We start from the raw sequence: 19,902 nt of genomic DNA, 5'->3' as shown, positions 1-19,902 counted from the left end.
ATTCTTTTTGACTGAGATGCTGCATTTGATTCCTGAATCACTGTGAGTATATTCAGCATTACTAATATATAAATTCAGTGAAAAGGACAATGACAAAACTCTAGACTTGTGCAGAACAATAGCTACAACCACAATTTACAAGGCAGCTTTGGCAGGTCAAGGCTTGAGAAGACTGACTGGCCACCCAGAGACAAGACTGCACACCTAGATGTTTGTAATATTCTATTATTATTATTTAGATCTGAAAGGACATATCACAAAAAGGCAGGGAATGTCCACATATTGTCCAAGTATTATATAAAAATGCATCACTCAGATTTAGTTCTTAAAGGAAAGCTACCATTTCATTTGATGCATTATGAACTAAACATACCTTGAGAATGCTGTAGCTGCTACACAAGATTGTATCTTGGTTAATCCCTGAGCTGAGTGATTTTCTGATGCAGCAATTATAAAATTATGATAATGAAACTATCTCGCTACTTTGCCTGGCTCAGCGCTTCTCTTAGCACATTAGTTATTCACTGCAGCAGATGATGATGTAATCACTGGGTTGTACCTGAAGGCAGAATAATCAATTACTGCACCATCCCCCAGCTGCTGTGTATGAGTGATCCTGCTCAGGTTGATTAGTCATGTCTGGACTAAGCCCCGTGTGTAATACAAGCTGTAAGCTGTAACTTTGTGTAACAATCATGCAATCCATCTTTCCCAAGGTCCTGAACCTTATAATTGTTTTTTTTTCATCAAAACCACTCAACTGCGGGATTAACCAAGATATGATCCTGCATCAGTGTAGCTACAGCATTCTCAAGGTATGTTTGGTTCATAATGCATCAAACATACGTCCATAACAGTTTATATCTCTGCGCCGTACTGTACTACCTAAAAGCATTACAGAAAGCTCTTGTGCTTCATTTCACAGAAAGACCATGTATTCACCTTTAATATTCTAGGATTTAACATCTTTTGCAATCTGCATCAAAACGAAGAGCCAATATTAAATATCAGAGGACATCCGTCGATCCAGATGTTATTGAAAAGGGTATATATTTTGGGCATATTTTTTATTTGTATAGTAGCGAACATTGTCAAGAGACATATAGAGGTCCAAAATATTAGATATCACATCACATCATTTTATCACCTACAGTATTAATAGTTGTAAACAAAAGTATTGCAAAGAATAGAGGTAGAGAATACATTATCGACCCCACTTTGGGGTCTAAGTAATTTGGGAAGCGGTATGTCCCACATAATGAATCAAGGGTTGTACATTCATGTCAGAAAGAAAGCCATGCATTCAGACACAAGCCAGCTGACTACTTTTGACATCCTCTAAAGCAGTTGAGTGATGTCTGGTTATATATATGGCGGAGTATGGATGGGACTGGGTAAGTTCTAAGTGGGACCTACACAGAAGTCTAAGCTAATAAGACCTCACAACCTCATTAAGAAATAGTGGTTCAACAGTGCTGCCATCTAGATGAAGATTTGGAGATTGAATTTTGTATTTTGGTATGTACCGTATGTAAAATCCCAGATACAGGCAGTCCCCGGGTTACATACAAGATAGGGTCTGGAGGTTTTTTCTTAAGTTGAATTTGTATGTAAGTCGAAACTGTATATTTTATAATTGAAGTTCTAGACAAAATTTTTTATTTTGCCCCAGTGACAATTGGAGTTTCAAAATTTTTGCTGTAATTGGACCAAGAATTATCAATAAAGCTTCATTACAGACACATTACAGCTGATCATTGCAGCCTGGGACTATAGTAAAGTTTCCAGAGAGCTCCACCAGAGGTCACAGTGGTCAGAGGGGTCCGTCTGTAACTATGGGTCGTCTGTAAGTCGGGTGTCCTTAAGTAGGGGACCGCCTGTACATAGGAAGAGGAAATATAGTAGGTAACTTCAAATGTTGTGGATGGCAACAACTTGGTGCAGATGATAAGAAGATCTGTGCTGAAATTAAGTGCCCACCACACCTACCTTACTCAGCTGCTAGGTAATCCCAGTGAACTCTGTCAAACTCTTTCTCTATGGCATGGCAGGTGCTTGTGTAGTCAGAGGACCTCCATAACAGCCCACATAAATCATTTTAGGAATATTTTTGGCTATTTCATGTATTAACTAAACTTTAAACACCGTCAGGACCAACCGTATTTGGACATTTAGGACAAAGCATTTATTTAAATTTTTTTCACAGTAGCATTCAAGATCCTGCATTTTCTTTTTGACATATGTGTATGAGAGGTTTGCACTAATGTAGTTATTGTTATTAATGCAATGATAATCAATGATAAACAATAGTTTTGCCAAATATATTTGCCTTTGGGAAAACTGAACATTTATTATCATTACTCAGAAATGAGTGAATCACATTTACTGCCAAGTGTAAATGTGTGTGTTAATGGGGGCGTATTGAGGCTTAGTGCCCAGAGCAGCACAAGATATAAATACAGGCCTGTCAATGGATATTTATACACACCAGTTTGGATTGATATTGACCTGAATGAATATAAATTGGTCAGGAATCTTTGTGGATATGCAACCTCCGTATAATAAGTAGTACCTCATCTTTTGAACCATTTTATACAGGATGTTACAACGTAATTTGTATTAAGGAGTCTATGGTGACACTGGAACATTTAATTCAACATTCAGGGGTGGAAAACCTGTTTTGTATCCTGCTTACGCTGCTGCAGGGCTGGGAGACAGTAATGCTACAATTACCCCCAGGGTATATGCTATAGACATATACTGGCAGGAGGAGGCATCCTTTTTGTCTCTGTCTGCTCACAATACGTTGCATCCAGCAGAAAACACTGGATGGAAAGAAGCAACAAACCACATCTTTCCATCCTGCTAAGCGATGTATATGATAAGTGGAGGCCACAATGGATGCGACTGTATAGCCTCCATAGCTGGTCTCTGGGAGGTCCTGCTAAGATCTGTCTTCAGTGAAGGCAGATTTTACTTCATAAGTCTATGTTAGGAGTAGAAGCAGAGTAGGAGAGTCACAGGTACATGCTGACTGGAGAACAGATTTCTAGCTATTAGCAAAATTCCTGCTGGTTTTATCAGAACTGTATAGATGTGAATAAAGCCCTGGTAACACATATATCTTACAGTACAGATAAGACAATTATGTCTTACTATAATTATATACAGTACAGTTTTTAGAAAGTCAGTAAAAAGTATTTTGCCCATGTTATACAAAGAAGGGAAGCACATAAAGACTGTCGTCACCAAAGCCACAAACAATACAAAACACTATAGCTCACACAAATACACAAGTTGCATATGGAACCAAACAATACCCAAGTGTGCAGAAATACTGTAGGTCACTCTCTATAGTTCCTTACACAATGAAAATAAGTAATCTTGTATTTCTCGCTCATGTTTCATGTTTCATTGGAGATATATAAATATATTAAGACACCCCTTAAACAGCAATTTTAAGCAGTGAGATGGTCAAAATTCTTCTCTTTATCTCACTTTAGGTACAGCAGCAATCCAACAAAAAGGATAGTAGTGTGTGCTTTTTACAAGATCACTATAGCCCAGCCACATGCTGTTTGTTTGACCCTCCCTCCTCACATGGAATATACCGATTCAGGATCAGTACCAAAAGTACAAAAATGTATCACTGAATGGGTTCCCAATGGTGTTATAAATTAAGGGATAAATTAAGAATGTAACGTCATAAAAAAAATTCTACATATACACACCAGGTGAACCCCAACTGCTGCTCTGGGCCAGTCCTGGGGGGTCCTTGACTTGTCCTTAAGCGATGCTGTGACGGCATCAGCCACTCATTCGCCTAAGCAGTATTATGATGCCCATCTAGGTAACATGTTGTGGTCACATGCACATGTATGAACAAAGTCAACCAGTAGGATTTATCAGGTGAATATATTATTTGGTATAAATTCACCACATTCTCTAACATAACTGGACAACCACCATTCTCTACTCTTTAAACTGTGTTTGGGAAAAAAAAATAACCAAATCCATGGTGAAAACACCATGAGAGGACAACAGCGCTTTGCTTTAAATGGATCTGAATTGGCACAAAGCTTTGAAAACAGCGGGCACTGACCAAACGACTAAACCAAAGCTTGTCTTGGTTCCTTGCCTCGTACCAAACTATCATGACACACAAACACATATAAAATACCTGGTGAGCTCTTCTTTAATCTTCAAAGGTTCATGGGGGTAGAATTTCACTCTAAAGCACATGGTGTATGGTGGATGAGCTGAAACGTTATAAAACAAAAAAAAGCATGAGAACAGCACAGGGCATATTTGCTAGATGAAAACGCAGGAGAGGTTCCTATACAGTAGGTGAAATGGGTTTAAGGGTAGTTCAAGCCAGAGCATTAAATAAAAGCATGCCAGGAAAGCAGATTACTTCAGTGATAAATATGTAATGTCAAAAGCAGCGGTGAAATATGACTTTACCAATGCTATCATTTCCATCACTTCCTACATGGGAGACACATAAAATGCATTGTAACAACCACTCTAAAAATGATGGTCCCAAATTCTCAATACATACAGTGTATTTAAATCACCTAAAACTCCCTCCATAACGTATATAGATTTTTTGTCCTTGACTTATGATAGGTCTGTGGGTAGAATTCCCACTAATAACACAGATACCTTATCTATAACATAGGAAATAGTTGTCCAAATGCTTCTGATCCAAATGATGAGAATCCTAATGAATGGGATCCTGCAAGCCCCCTAACCTAAATGTACTGCATTCACTTCTATCAGACTGCAAAACATACTTTTACTGTAAGTCCCATAGAAGATAGAAAGATGGCCAAGAAATCGAAGTGGATCGAATTTCAATAAATGCAAACCACATAAAGCAAAAATTAAAATCACATATGACAGTGGTGGCGAACCTAATGCAAGGGTGCCAGAGGCGGCACTCGGAGCCCCCCTGTGGGCACCCAGGCCATTACCTCAGAAAGGAGTTCACCAGACAGGACTCAAAGAATCTTCCTGCTGAATTTTCTTGCAATGATGGACAAATTTGCCCTCCTACTTTCAACTGCATTGGTGACCTCAGGAGGCCGATACGATTGAAAGTTGTAAAAGAACAGGGAGAAATAAATCACTGCATAAATTACTGTGCTGGCACTTTGCAATAAATAAGTCGCTTTTGGTTGAAGGTAGGGCACTCAGGCTCTAAAAGGTTCACCATCACTGACCTATGGGTATTAAACCTACAGCATGTCATTTTACAATGCAGATTTTAACCTCTGAGAGTGTGTGTTTATAAATTAGATAACAGAAAGCCAATTGTGCTCTACTTAGCATTGCACTGTAGATAAACACCAACATAGCAGTGCTACTCCTCTGAAGACCTCTGATTTGATATACTAATGTATACAATTTGATCCAAAGACAATCGTCCTATGTCATAGCAGGGATTCTTAACACATTGAACTCAAAAGTATTAGCCCTAAACCCCCGATGAAGCCAGGTTACTGGCGAAACATGTTGGGGGCTAATTTTCTGTGTGTTGAACCCTGAAATCCCTCTATGAATTTAGGTGTTTGCTTATTATGGACAACTTGTCCGGAGCAGCTGCTATATGATAATACATGCATCTATAGTGATCATGCGGTTCATATGTCCTGATATCGTCCTTTTCTAGTCTACTAATGTATACTAATACATCCATATGGAGCCAGTATGCTCACATTGCACGCTGTGAGATTAACGTATCTTGGTTCTCTATATTTGCACAGTACGTTATGATATTTGCATGGTTTAAACATATACTAGCAAATAAGACCAACACAATTCTACCCTACAAAATCATCATACTGCCGAGTATATACAAGAACATTGATAAAATGAGTGACAAAAACTAGTTGTTTTCTAGTCATAGAAAGATTCTTGGAGGGAATCGAATACATTTCATTATACATTATTCTTCAAACTTAAAATAATATATTGGGGTAAGCTTACTGTTCGGAGCCTCGGTTTTTTAGGCTTGTTATAGAAGGGGAACAAAGAATCTAATTTTAAGATAAGTGATGCAAACAGTGACCAGAAGACACTTAAAGGGGTTGTCCAATTTAAAAAAATAAATGGTATTGTTTGTATAATGAAAAGTTATCTAAGTTTCCACTTTACCTTCTGTATCACTTTCTTACAGTTTTCCAGATCCCTGCTTGTTATCCTAAAGGAAGCTTATTGTTTACTTCCAATGGATAGTGACCATGGTCATGAGATGTCACACAGGTGCACGGCTCGCTATAATGCATAGTTCTAAATACTTTACCTGTGTAACATCACATGACGGGCGACAGATTTCTATCCACTGAAAGTAAACATAGAAGCTATTCATAGAATGAAAAAAGCGGAGATCTAGAAAACGCATACAGAAAGTATATTGGGAAATTGTGTAACCTTTTATCATACAAATAATAACATTTAATTTCTGACAAAGGACATCCTTTTATCTACATTTTAATGGGTTCCACTGGGCTTCTATTGGGGGTGTTCATCATTTTATTGTACTTTTTTTGTCTGTAGTTTTAAGTAGAATTTTACACACCGCTTTTTCACCATAATTTTTGTTTAATTAATATGGCGAGGCGTTATCATGTTTTGTTCATCTGAGGTTGTCTACGAGAGCTGCAGTGCCCGTAGCCATGTTTAACATTCATCATTCATCTTACAAAGCTCTTTCCTGCCCTGCTTTATGGCAGAGTAAATGTACGTTCTCTGCAAGACAGCCCACCCCATATAAATGTATTAATAGCCATGGCAGGTCAATTTTTATTTCAGCATACAAGGTCCTTCAAGGGAAGAGTAACGCTGCTTTCAGCTACACCTAGTACCTCCACAGTAACAAGGTATAATGCACCACATGGGAAGAAAGCTACAATTTGCAGCCTGCTATTTCTGAGTCATTTTAGCACAGCAGCAGCTGGAATACGCACAAAACTATCTCGGTAAACAGCAGAGTTACCACAGTTCCCTAAGTGTTATATTTAAGTCTGGTAAGACACAAGCAGCAATTCATCCCTTTAATCACAGCTTATCTCTTCTACGCTGTATATGTGGAAGATAATTGCAGAGACGCTGTACTTCACCTTAGGGCTGTTCTTTATTCTGCTAGTGACTCTGTTTGTGTTGAGAGTATATTTAGTTTCTTACCATTACATTTTTACATCTATACTTCACTTTGATCTACGTTATATGAAGCAGAACTTGTCTTTTCCTCCTCATAAAGACATTTTCGGTGACAGTTTCCCTTATAAAAAAAACTTTTATTTTAAAGTGGGGGTTGCACCAAGAGTTACAGAAGAGATGTTCCAGGGCTTCAAGCAGTTGAGCAACCTAATGGCCAGCGACCTCCTGGCACCTGCCTTGGGGGCTTTTTGGAAAGGCAAACGAAACATACAAACAGAGGTGAGTGTGCTCAACTGTGTAGTGACCAATATGAGTCACACCATCCCAGCTCCAAGGTAGTAAAAGAAAGCAAAGCTTTTGGTTTAGATACATCCCAATGTACAGAGTTGACTGCATTTGGCTGCACACACTGTCCAATTTTATCCCCATGGTGACCCTACTACATAGTTACAAGCTTAAAATATGTGCACATGGACAGATGCTTCACACGAGATCCAAACAGGAGGAAATTTGCGGGCTGTTAGAGATGGAAGGGGGCAGCACTCCCTACCTCTCCCATCTCCATGCAGAGCCAGGAGGTCACAACACAATGTGAGGAGGAATACGGACTTGCTGTATCTATTGCGGCCGTCTGGTTCGGTACAATGTGTTCAAGGTTATTTTGCTTTAAGGAGTCCAGGCCCTTTTCAGAGACGAGCTGTAACCAGCTCCACAGCACACACAGACTCATAGGGGTAATGTATCATTATTTACTTAATTTTCTGATTTCAAAATGAGAAACTCGCACCAAATTTCCTTTTTGTTTTTATCATTTGAATCCAGATTTAGTATACAGATACAACTTTTCAAAATTTAGGCACAAGTCCCCCAAGTAATGAAGGGAAAACTTTGGAACCAGTTGTGCCAAATCTGCAACTTACGGTTCTTAAAAAGTCACAAATCCAAAGAGGACATTAAGACCTCATGTGACCCAAATTATTAAGCTAAGTCACTATAATAAATCTGATGTGCAAAAGACATCTAAAGAGCTCTGGGAAATATGCAAATAAATTTCCACAATGGGACAAGGAAACCAAGCGTCTTTTGCTACCTTGCAAGGCAGCCCTTCAGCTTAAACGACATGATGTGGGATTTTAGCCAAACCAGTATATCTATTCCAAAAGGAACAAATTCCCATCTGTCCACAGCACCAGGGGCAGAACGATCATGGTCACAGAAGGTGTGACCCGCGAGTCTTGGTAGTAGTCTTGGCCAACGCATTTCAAACAGACTGGCCGTTCTTGATTAAGAACGGCAATCCGTGCCATACCAGGATATTCACATGGCTGGAAGGTGAGCTGAACTTTTACTATCATCGTGACCCGCGATGAACCTGGGCCCACAGAGGTGAAGACAATCAATTGAAGACAATCTGTATCAGACACAGATGCAATTGGTTACAATAGCGATGCAGGCAGGCAGATGCACGCTACCACCGCGTCAAACAGTGTGCGCAGCTAGACTGCACAGATGGACGTGAATCTGCTGACGCTGCTGCAAGAGAGAAGAGGAAGCCGTGGGATCGCTGGGTGAAGTAAGTACTGGGTTTATTGTTTTCGTTTCATTAAGGAGGTCTCTGCTGACATTTCATTTAGGGGACCTCTATTGACATTTCATAAAGTGGGACTCTGCTGACATTCCATTAAGGACCCCCTTATCTTTTGAGTAAGAGGAAAACTGGCAAGATCCCAAACCAGTTTTAGTAGTGTCTTAGGTGATCTAGAATTTTGTGGCTCTCCTTTGTACCTTCTTAAAGGTAAACTATATATTCCAGCCCCCCCTCCAACATCTAAAACTGACTCATCCCAGGCATTGTATGACTCTTCACTGCTCATTCTCACATAGCTCTGGGGGTTCTTTACAATAGTTAAATAGGAAAGATTTCACAAAATACTCATCCAAAACATCTCTATGGCTCCAGTCCATAATTAAATGAACCTAGATTTTACTCCAGAGCTATTGTAGCACATATGGAGTAGCCTGGGAAGAAAGGTGTGTCAAATGGCATACACTGGACAAATGCGGCAATGGTGGGATCATGTGAGCAACCAATCATCCAATACATTACAGTTGAAAAGCACCGAAATTTTTTTTCGTAGTATGGAAACTTGTTACAAATCCAGCATTGCCATTATTTTTGATGTTCTGCTTCTATGACAACACCACAGTTTGTTAAAAAATGTTAAGACACTTAATTTTAGTCACAATCATAATCTGAAAAGTACACTCTCACTGAGTGAACCAAGAGTACAAAAGCCACAGGAAGCACAGTAGATGCATATGGAAGATGCAACCAGGATTTCAATACTTACATTTCAGTTGTTTGGAAATGGGCTTATTGGGGTCAAGCCAATGCTGAAAAGAGAAAGCAGAGGTCAGTGATGTAGCTTCACCACACAAAATACATAATGACAATATATTAAAGGGAATCCATCACCATGGTCCAAATGCACCCACAAATGTCACCCATACCTTTGCTTTTATTTTCCAGCTGCTCCGCCGTGAACAAAAGCTAACTTTAGAAATATGCAAATGAGCCTGACGTGCTTTGGGTTTCTTAGCAGAGCTCAGGGCTCCCTCTTCTATACGGCCAACGCCTAGCGCTTTCTCTCATCCTTCCCCCATCAGTTACATCACTCCTGGATCCAGTGAGATGTCGAGCTTGACCTGTGAGATGCGGTGTGCCGTTCAGCCTAATTTTCATATTTCTAAAGTGAACTTTTGGCATGGAAGGAGGGGCTGGAAAAAAAAACTAAGGTAGCAGGGCATATGTGGCCCTACATAACATAGCAGTTCAAATAGGTAAATCTTGGTGACAGATTTCCTTTAATCATTACAAGTATTCTAATAATATAACTTTTTTTTTAGTATATGGAGCTACAATTGTAATTTCCACTGTACATTCAGGGAGAAAAGAAAAATGAGTGAAATTAAAGCTACAGAAATAGAAGCCCATAAATATTTTGCCATAATCTGGGTCTTTGTATTTTTATGCACAGTGTGACAGTCATGCAGAGACTTTCAAGCAATAATAATTCTTCTCTTACAGTGTAAAGCTGCTTTATGGTTTTCTTTCTTTTCACCCTAACACTTCTGTTATTATTAACTATGTAAGTACTTTATGCATTCTGTAAGGCCTTGTAAGTTATATTCTATTTAAAACAATATTCTTAAAATTATTTATGTAGACTGTTATTTTTTTACTATATTCCAAGCTGCGTTTTCTTATACAAATACAATCAAAAAGCATGCTACACATACCAGTGCCATAAAGTAATTTGGAATAACTGGTGTACAAGAACTGGTAAATCAACCCCCCTACCCCCCCCCCCCCCGACTAACTCTTATCCCAAAATGTAATTGCACATGTCACTGCAGAGTTGACAAGCATCAGTTGTTATGTCAGGATTTCTATGGTTACATAACCTATACCCTAATGTGGATTGGTGATGGTGAGACCAGGGAGATACCTGAAGGACTGTATTTCTGTCTTGTTGCTGTTGCAACATCTGAAGCTGAAATGTCCACTTTAGCAATGTGTGGATATTACAGATGTTATTGAGCCTTTCACCATAGGTACCACGTGCCATACAGTTGCAGAATGTCTATTAGTCTCAAGATTTCACCTTGTTGAGAGAGGGGGATGAAAAAATGAAAGGGAGAGAAGGGGTACCTTGTGGTACACTTGTCGGTATGATTGGTTTAAAAGGTCCTGGTTGCAGTGTCTGGCCCTGGGCCATGGAAAGGAAAAATGGATGACCCCGGTAAAACATGTAAAAATGGAGGTAAAATTATATGCATGCATACACATATAAACACAAAATTAATGAAGAAACCAATGGGTAAGACCATCATTAAGTGTATTTGTGTAGGCACAATTCAGATAACAGGATAAGGGAGGGACGCAGCAGTGCTATGTGTTGAAGCAACGTTTCGGGTGTGTAGTGCTTCTTCTAGCTTGTTGATCATGTGACCACCCTCATGATGATGTGATATAACCCATGGATCCCACCCACATCGAGCATCATTGGTTGTCATGTATTCCTTTCCTTTATATACAACCTCACATTTATGTCATGTTAGGTATGATTAAGGACTGACACTTTGTTTTGTCCGAAACGCGTCATCTCATGCTTTTTTTCTTGTGATGTTGTGCTGTTTTTAACTTTTTGATGAACTGAATAAACCGAACTGAACATTTTTTAACCTCACACCAGTGCGGACAGAGTGGATATCCTTTTCCTCCCCTTTTTTTCTTTTGCTACTTACCTTGGAACTAGACCAAGCGCATTCCATTTTCTATCCAGCACGAAGCAACCTTCAACATGCATTTTTATGGGTGAGCATAAGCATTTTTTTCTTCTATTTTTTCCGTATTGTCATGTATTCTATCACATAATCCAAAACCCAAATGAAGCGCCATTGGTTGGCATGTTCTGCCTCATTCCTGAGACATAATCCCGCCCTCTTAAGACATGATTTGATAGCATATGCTATGTCATTAGTAAAACAAATATATGCATTATATAAGTGATCATACACACTCACCCCTGTAGTACATGGCAGATGTATTGTAAATCTGTACAGTGTGACGTAGATAGAGTCGTTCTCTACAAAGGGCACCGCAGAGACTCTGCGCCTGCGCCTTTAGACACAGGTCAAAATAAGGGAAAGAACTCCTCCAAAATTGCATCTGCATATGCATTATGTCAAAAACCACTGTATTAAATCTACATAAAGATAATGGAATGAATTAGTAAAATAACAATCTGACGGGCAGGATGTCTTTTTTAGCGTTACAATCTAAAATGTCATTGTGGGGGGATATAATAATAAGGATTAATAATATTCTAACCCCTTTTGAGGCCTTTTTTAGAGGGCGAGACATCATGATTTAAAAATTCCTTGAGGGCTATACAAAAGGATTCACAATAAAAGGAGTAGTAAAGTGCTAAACGTTGTGAACTAAACTGTGGCCTTTAAAAGAAACTTGGGCTACATGACCTAACCAGGGACCTATATATTATATATTATATATCATATTATAACTGTTAATATCATTATAAAGGTAGTATGTAGGGGATTGGTTTTATCTCAGAGCAGTGTCGGACTGGCCCACCGGATTACCGGAGAAACCTCCGGTGGGCCCTGAGTACTGACGCTGACTTCCGGATTGGAGTCGGGCTGCCGGGGCCATCGGGCGCTGGCGGACGCCGTTTTAGCCAGCACCCGATGTCAGCCGGGAGTCGGACACTCCCCAGCAGGGCCGCTGACAGAGACGCGCTGCGCACAACAATGTTGTACGCAAGCGCCGCCCCCGCCAGCATCCGAGCGCGGGCGCCACGGTTCTTGTGAGAAAGGCAGGAGTGCGCGCGCGCCTCTAACAGCTTCCACCCGGAGCCGGAGGTGAGTGGCAGCTCTCTGCCCTGAGATGGCATCATGGCAGCTCTGGAAGAGCCAGGGGGAAGGGGGTCTTTAACTGCTGCTGTAAGGGATGGGAGGGGGGCTTTGATGGCTGCTGTAGGGGATGGGAGGGGGGGCTTTGATGGCTGCTGTAGGGGATGGGAGGGGGGTCTTTGACGGCTGCTGTAGGGGATGGGAGGGGGGGCTTTGATGGCTGCTGTAGGGGATGGGAGGGGGGGCTTTGATGGCTGCTGTAGGGGATGGGAGGGGGGATTTAATGGCTGCTGTAAGGGATGGGAGGGGGGCTTTAATGGCTGCTGTAAGGGATGAGAGGGGGGCTTTAATGGCTGCTGTAGGGGATGGGAGGGGGGGCTTTAACGGCTGCTCTAGGGGATGAGAGGGGGGCATTAATGGCTGCTGTAAGGGATGGAAGGGGGGGCTTTAATGGCTGCTGTAAGGGATGGGAGGGGGGGCTTTAATGGCTGCTGTAGGGGATGGGAGGGGGCTTTAATGGCTCCTGTAGGGGATGGGAGGGGGCTTTAATGGCTGCTGTAAGGGGTGGGAGAAGGGGCTTTAATGACTGCTCTGGGAGAGGGGGGCCTTTTGATGAAAGCTCTGGGGCAGGGGGGCCATTTGATGGCAGCTCCTGGGCAGGGGGGGGGGGCGGGGCCCTGTGATTGCAGTGTCGGGGAGGGGGGCCCAGGCCCTTTGACGGCAGATCTGGGGAGGGGGGCCGGGGCCCTTTGTCTCACATGACTGTTGTTACTCTTTAATGTCTTATTTTATTTGTATTTTCCCCAGAATTTGTAGAACGCTACAGAATTTGATGGCGCTATCTAAAGGTGTGACTATACTGGGGGGGTTTTGACTTGGCCCAGTGACTATACTGGGGGGGAGGACATGTGACTGTACTGTGGAAGATGCCCTGTGACTGTACTGTGGGAGAGGCCCTGTGACTGTACTGTGGAAGAGGCCCTGTGACTGTACTGTGAGAGAGGCCCTGTGACTGTACTGTGGGAGAGGCCCTGTGACTGTACTGTGGGAGAGGCCCTGTGACTGTACTGTGGGAGAGGGGTCCTGTGACTATACTGGGGGGGGAGTCCCTGTGACTGTACTGGGGGGAGGCCCTTTGACTGTACTAGGGTGGGGAGGAGGTCCTGTGTCTGTACGGGGGTGAAGAGAGGGGTGAGGCCCTGTGACTGTACTGGGGTGGGGGGGGTACCTGTGTCTGTACAGGGGTAAGGAGAGGGGTGAGGACCTGTGACTGTACTGGGGGGAGGCCCTGTGACTGTACTGGGGTGGCTGTGTCTGTACAGGGGTGAGGAGGGGGGTGAGGACCTGTGACTGTACTGGGGGGGGAGGCCCTGTGACTGTACTGGGGGGAGGCCCTGTGACTGTACTGGGGGGAGGCCCTGTGACTGTACTGGGGTGGGGGGGGGGCTGTGTCTGTACGGGGGTGAGGAGGGGGGTGAGGACCTGTGACTGTACTGGGGGGGGGGGAGGCCCTGTGACTGTACTGGCCACGATAAGGATACTGGCTACAGAGGGGTCATCATTGGAAAATTGCCTACTTTGGGATACTGATTTACTGTTTATGAAGTGAGGAGCCTAAAATCGACAGAAAAAGGGCCTGGCGGCTTAGAAGCTGCCATGAAAGGCTAGGTCATAGAAGAAGATGAAAGTAAGATTTAGAGTAAGTCCTGGTATTACCCCTAAACTCACAATTCTGCTGCATCTCTCATGTGCTGTGACTGCTATGAGAAAATAAGACTTTTACTTAACCCCTAAAGGACTTGGCTCTTTTTGGTTTTTGTTTTCCTGTTTTTTGCTCCCCACCTTTAAAATTCTATAAATTCTTTAGTTTTCCATGTACAGAGCTCTGTGAGGGCTTGTGTTCACTTCATAGTGATGGTATATAATATTCCATGCTTTTTCTTTTAGGCTTGGATTTTACAGCTTTCACTGTGTTCCCCAAATGACATGTCTACTTTATTCTTTGGGTCGGTGCGATGACAGGGATAACATATTAGTATAGGTTTTATAATGTATTCATACATTTACAAAAATTAAAACCTCCTGTACAAAACAAAAATTCTTCATTTTGCCATCTTCTGGTGCTAATACCTTTTTCGGTGTATGTGTGTGGCGTCAGCCTTCTCTGTCCTCCCTCTCCCGATGTGCGCCATACTGTTAGGGCTCACGTCAGAAAGGGGTTAAAGAGCTACAGCCACTGTACACAGCAATACACGGACTGACCTACTCATACAGACATGTCAGGAGTGATGTCAGATCTGTATTGTCCGGTGACTATTGCTGCACAGTGCTTTATCCACCAATATAGTTGTTAGTGCGATAATACTCTGCAGAGCCCCTTTGTAGAAATAGTATTTGACCGCTAAAAATTCACGGTTTAGATTTTGTTCTTAGGTTTGTGTCTCATTTTAACAAGTTAGTAGATTTACAACCAGCCGTATGTTGTTCTACCTAAGCTTTTTTTTCTGTTTGTATGGAGTATATTCTGGTGCTGTAATTCTGAATGCTGCAGTTATGTACTGAGCTTGGTTCTGGCCCTGTATCTAATGTTAGATGATTCTAATAAATCCACCAGAACGTGTTTTACACTTCAATTAGGAGTAGTCAGGTATTCTCTCATTACATAAAGGATGGGCCCCGCAAAAAAATTTCTCTGGTGGGCCCAAGGTACTCCAGTCCGACACTGTCTCAGAGGAAGACACGCATATCAATCTTTTCAATTAGCCCTACTGGACTTGTTGCATTTGATTTGAGGATCCACCTTGCCTCTTTTTGGAGTAGTAGGCGTTGGCGGTCGCCCGCTTGTTTTAGTTTTGGTACCTGCTAAATGGCTGCAAATTTAATTACTCGTGGGTCTGCATTGTGGTGGAATCTCACATGTTCTATTAATCTAATAGCACCTTCTCATGTTCTGACATCTAACAGGTTCAAATCATGTCTTAAGAGGGTGGGATTATGTCACATAATTGAGGCAGAACAAGCCAACCAATGGCACTTCATATGGGTTATATTCTATGAGTGATAGGATGACAACTAATGAAGTTCAATGTGGGTGGGATACATGGGCTATATCCATCATCATGAAGGTGGTCACATGATCCGCCGGAAGAAGCGCTACACACGCAAAATGTCCGCTGCTTGTACACAGAGCACCGCTGCGTCACTCCCTTTCCCTGTTTTTATGTAACAAGCTGGAATAAAGTATGAAGTATATGAAGTTGCTAGATTGGTGAGTGCCATTCTTTTCTCCTCTTGTACATGGTTTTGAGTAATGAAAAGACTGTTTCTTGGAACAGAGCACCTCCATAACAGCCCAAACACAAACAATGCCTCCTGTGTGCCTCAAGGATATGATTCCTGCACAATGGTTTAACCCCTTAATGACCGCCCTATCGGGATTCTACGGCGGTCATTAAGGGTACTTCTTCTGATGCGACGCCTTTCTACGGCGGCACATCAGAAGAAGATTTCGGGACATCGGGTTATTATAGTGCCGGTGTCGGGCTGTGATATTACAGCCCAGACCCGGCACTAACACCCGGGATCGGAAAAACTCCGATCCCGGGTGTTTAACCCCTTGCACGCCGCGGTCAAGCATGACCGCGGCGTGCAAGTGTGTCCCCCGTGGATCGGACCCCCCCGGTGTGCTTACCGGGGGATCCGATCCCTCCTGCCGCTGCCCCGGGTTCCGACGAGTGACCCGGGGCTGTCGGCTCCTCTTCTCACCGGGTCCTGCCTTCCTGGCAGGACCCGGCTGTAAGTAACTGAGCATGCGCGGCATGCTCAGTTACTTACACTATACACTGCAATACAAGTGTATTGCAGTGTAAAGGCTTGAATAAGCGATCGGATGATCGCTTATTCAAGCCAAGAAGTAGAAAATGTAAAAAAGTAAAAAAAAAAAAATTAAATCTTTTTATAATATAATTAAATAAATAAATAAAATAAAAGTCCCATAATCTCCCCAGTAACACATAAAATGCAAATAAAGTATATAAAACACAAAACACGTACATATTTGGTATCACCGCGTCCGTATTAATCTGTACAATAAATCTAAATCAATATTGAACCCGCTCAGTGAACTACGTAAAAAAAAAACTCGAAAAACTTCCCATAATATACAATTTTTCATCAAACACCATCACAAAAAATGTTCTAAAAAGTGATCAAAAAAAGTTACGGTACCTAATATGATACGACTGAAAAGAACAACTGTTTTCGCAAAAAATAAGCCCTCAACCAGATCTGACAACAGAAAAATACAGAAGTTATGGCCCTGAAAAGTTGTCAATAGTAAAAACAATGCGATTTTCTCCAATATTGGTTTTGCTCAGGAAAATTGAGCAAAATAAGAAAAACTATATAAATGAGGTATCACCGCGTCCGTATTAATCTGTACAATATATCTAAATCAATATTGAACCCGCTCGGTGAACTACGTAAAAAAAAAACTCGAAAAACTTCCCATAATATACAATTTTTCATCAAACACCATCACAAAAAATGTTCTAAAAAGTGATCAAAAAAAGTTACGGTACCTAATATGATACGACTGAAAAGAACAACTGTTTTCGCAAAAAATAAGCCCTCAACCAGATCTGACAACAGAAAAATACAGAAGTTATGGCCCTGAAAACTTGTCAATAGTAAAAACAATGCGATTTTCTCCAATATTGGTTTTGCTCAGGAAAATTGAGCAAAATAAGAAAAACTATATAAATGAGGTATCACCGCGTCCGTATTAATCTGTACAATATATCTAAATCAATATTGAACCCGCACGGTGAACTACGTAAAAAAAAAACTCGAAAAACTTCCCATAATATACAATTTTTCATCAAACACCATCACAAAAAATGTTCTAAAAAGTGATCAAAAAAAGTTACGGTACCTAATATGATACGACTGAAAAGAACAACTGTTTTCACAAAAAATAAGCCCTCAACCAGACCTGACAACAGAAAAATACAGAAGTTATGGCCCTGAAAACTTGTCAATAGTAAAAACAATGCGATTTTCTCCAATATTGGTTTTGCTCAGGAAAATTGAGCAAAATAAGAAAAACTATATAAATGAGGTATCACCGCAATCGTAGTGAACCAGAGAATAAAGATAAAATATTATTTTTACGTTACGGTGAGCAGGGGGGGGAGGGGATGCTCACAATCCAAAATAAAAATTGATGATTTTGTTTGTGTCCCCCTTGAAATAGTTAATAAAATCTCATGAATAAGCTTTAGACTCCCAAAATAAATTATTTATACATTGTATCTCATCCCATAAAAAATAAGCCCTCATATGATCGCATTATCAAAAAAAATAAAAATTTATAGGTCGTACAATGTGACAATACAAATCTGCTGTGGACGGCGCCTCCATTCATTCTATGCTCGGCCGTGCGCCCGTACAGCAGTTTACCACCACATATGGGGTATCAGTAAACTCGGGAGGAATTGGGCATCAAGCGTTGCAGTGCGTTTCATCATTTAATTTATTCTGAAAATGTCAGTTTTGGCCTAAATGAATGTATTTCCAAAAAAATTCCATAGTTTCTAAATCGCAGGTCCATATTTTTTAACCCATGTGAAACACTTAAAGGGTTAATGAACTTAATAGAAGTTGTTTTACATATGTTGAGGGGTGAAGTTTCTATAGTGGGGTAATTTATGAGGTTTTACTATTATTTAGGCCTCTCAAAGTCACTTGGAAGCCGAGTTGTCCCTCAAAATGTGAGTTATGGCAATTTTCATGAAAATAAGAAAAATCGCACCTAAAGTTCTGCGCCTCATAACATCCTAGAAAAATGACCGGAAGCATAAAATATCATCCCAACATAAAGTAGATATTCTGTAAATGTTAATTATCAAACTTTTTGGGTAGTTTTACTTCCTGTCTGGAAACCAGAACATTTCAAACTTGGAAAATGAAGAATTTTTACAAACTTTTGCCAAATTTTCACTTTTTTTCAGAACGAAACGCAAAACTTATCACTTAAATTTTATAACTAACATGAAGTACAATGTGTCACGAGAAAACATTCTCAAAATCACCAGGATATGTTAAAGCGTTCCGAAGTTATAACCAATTATCGTGAGACATGTCAGATTTGAAAAATCGAGTCTGGTCATTGAGCTGAAAACTAGTGTCGGTGATAAGGGGTTAATGTCTTACAGCAGTAGCCATCTTGCTACTCCAATTTCTTACAAAGAACTGTGTGGAAATTAGGGAAGTTTTCAAATAGCACCTCCTCAACATCACATACTTAAAACACTTCCAGTTTACTCCCATCTTTTCATGATACAAAATGAATCCCCAGCTGGTTATTACTAAATGTTCCTTTCACTAATCTGAAGGTGTTTTCTTACTTCAGAAAGCTGGCATAAAAGAGTTACCACATGGAAGGATTAGTGTCACTACAAAATAATGATGCCCAGCTTTATTTTCTGTTCCACTGTTAACATGGCCATATTACACTGAGCTCTCAAACTGGCATAAAAACCTACTAAACTTGGCCCTAGAATAATGTTCACAAGGTGTGAAAATGCATTGCGATCAAAATGGAAAAACTAAAATATGCCTCCCAATTTAGGGACAAATGCTCCTTTCATTGAAGAAAGAAGTTGCTAACCTAGGAGATTTGCCTAATTACATTGCAGTCAACATTGCGTTTAAAAACGCATGCATTAACTCTTTGTTAACACATGTGTTAATAGCAAGTTAGCAATCGTGTTGCATTAACACGTGTTTTGTAAATGCAATGTTGACAGCAATGTAATTAGGCAAATCTCTTCTCAGCTGCTCTGATGCATTTGAAAACACATGTATAAATGCAAACAAAATGCAACGTGTGAACACAGCCTAAATGGTCATGGTAAAAACTGCAGGGTGTGGTTATCATTTTGGGTAAAGATTGTACATGTTGTGGAATATCTGTAGAAATTCTGTGCAGCAAATCCGCAGCGTAATACAGTAGCATTGTAATTTATGGGATTCATGGCAATCCAGTACACACATTGTGGAAAAAGTGTACAGCAGAAACGCCTTTCAGCTACAAATTTGTCATCTGAAGGTCAGTTATTTCTGTGGATCATGGTCCACGGGCCACAGCAGAGTTGCAGCAGCATCCTGATCAGAAACAGACTGATTGCAACTGGTTTCTGATGCTTGATGAATGGCTGCAGTGAATCCCACAGCCATCCCCAACACGTGCCCTCAGCCACAACAATTTCTTTCTCTCTTTGTGTCTCCTTTTACTGTTAA

At 41.0% G+C, this 19,902-nt stretch overlaps 1 protein-coding gene across 1 annotated transcript in view; it reads right to left on the bottom strand.

Annotated features, from left to right (window-relative positions):
* The window catches only part of FRMD3 (FERM domain containing 3), a 94,369-nt gene that overhangs the window by 33,630 nt on the left and 40,837 nt on the right, over positions 1-19,902 (bottom strand). The window contains exons 3-4 of the mRNA XM_072150883.1: positions 9,516-9,558; positions 4,181-4,259 (exon numbers count right to left, since the gene is read on the bottom strand). Of these exons, the coding sequence (XP_072006984.1) occupies positions 4,181-4,259; positions 9,516-9,558 (122 nt within the window). The remainder of the gene's footprint in view (positions 1-4,180; positions 4,260-9,515; positions 9,559-19,902) is intronic.

This window comes from Engystomops pustulosus, chromosome 1 (genome assembly GCF_040894005.1).
Source record: "Engystomops pustulosus chromosome 1, aEngPut4.maternal, whole genome shotgun sequence".
Lineage (NCBI taxonomy): Eukaryota > Metazoa > Chordata > Amphibia > Anura > Leptodactylidae > Engystomops > Engystomops pustulosus.
The sequence above is the reverse complement of the archived record's forward strand: the minus strand, read 5'-3'. Positions and strand labels throughout refer to the sequence as shown.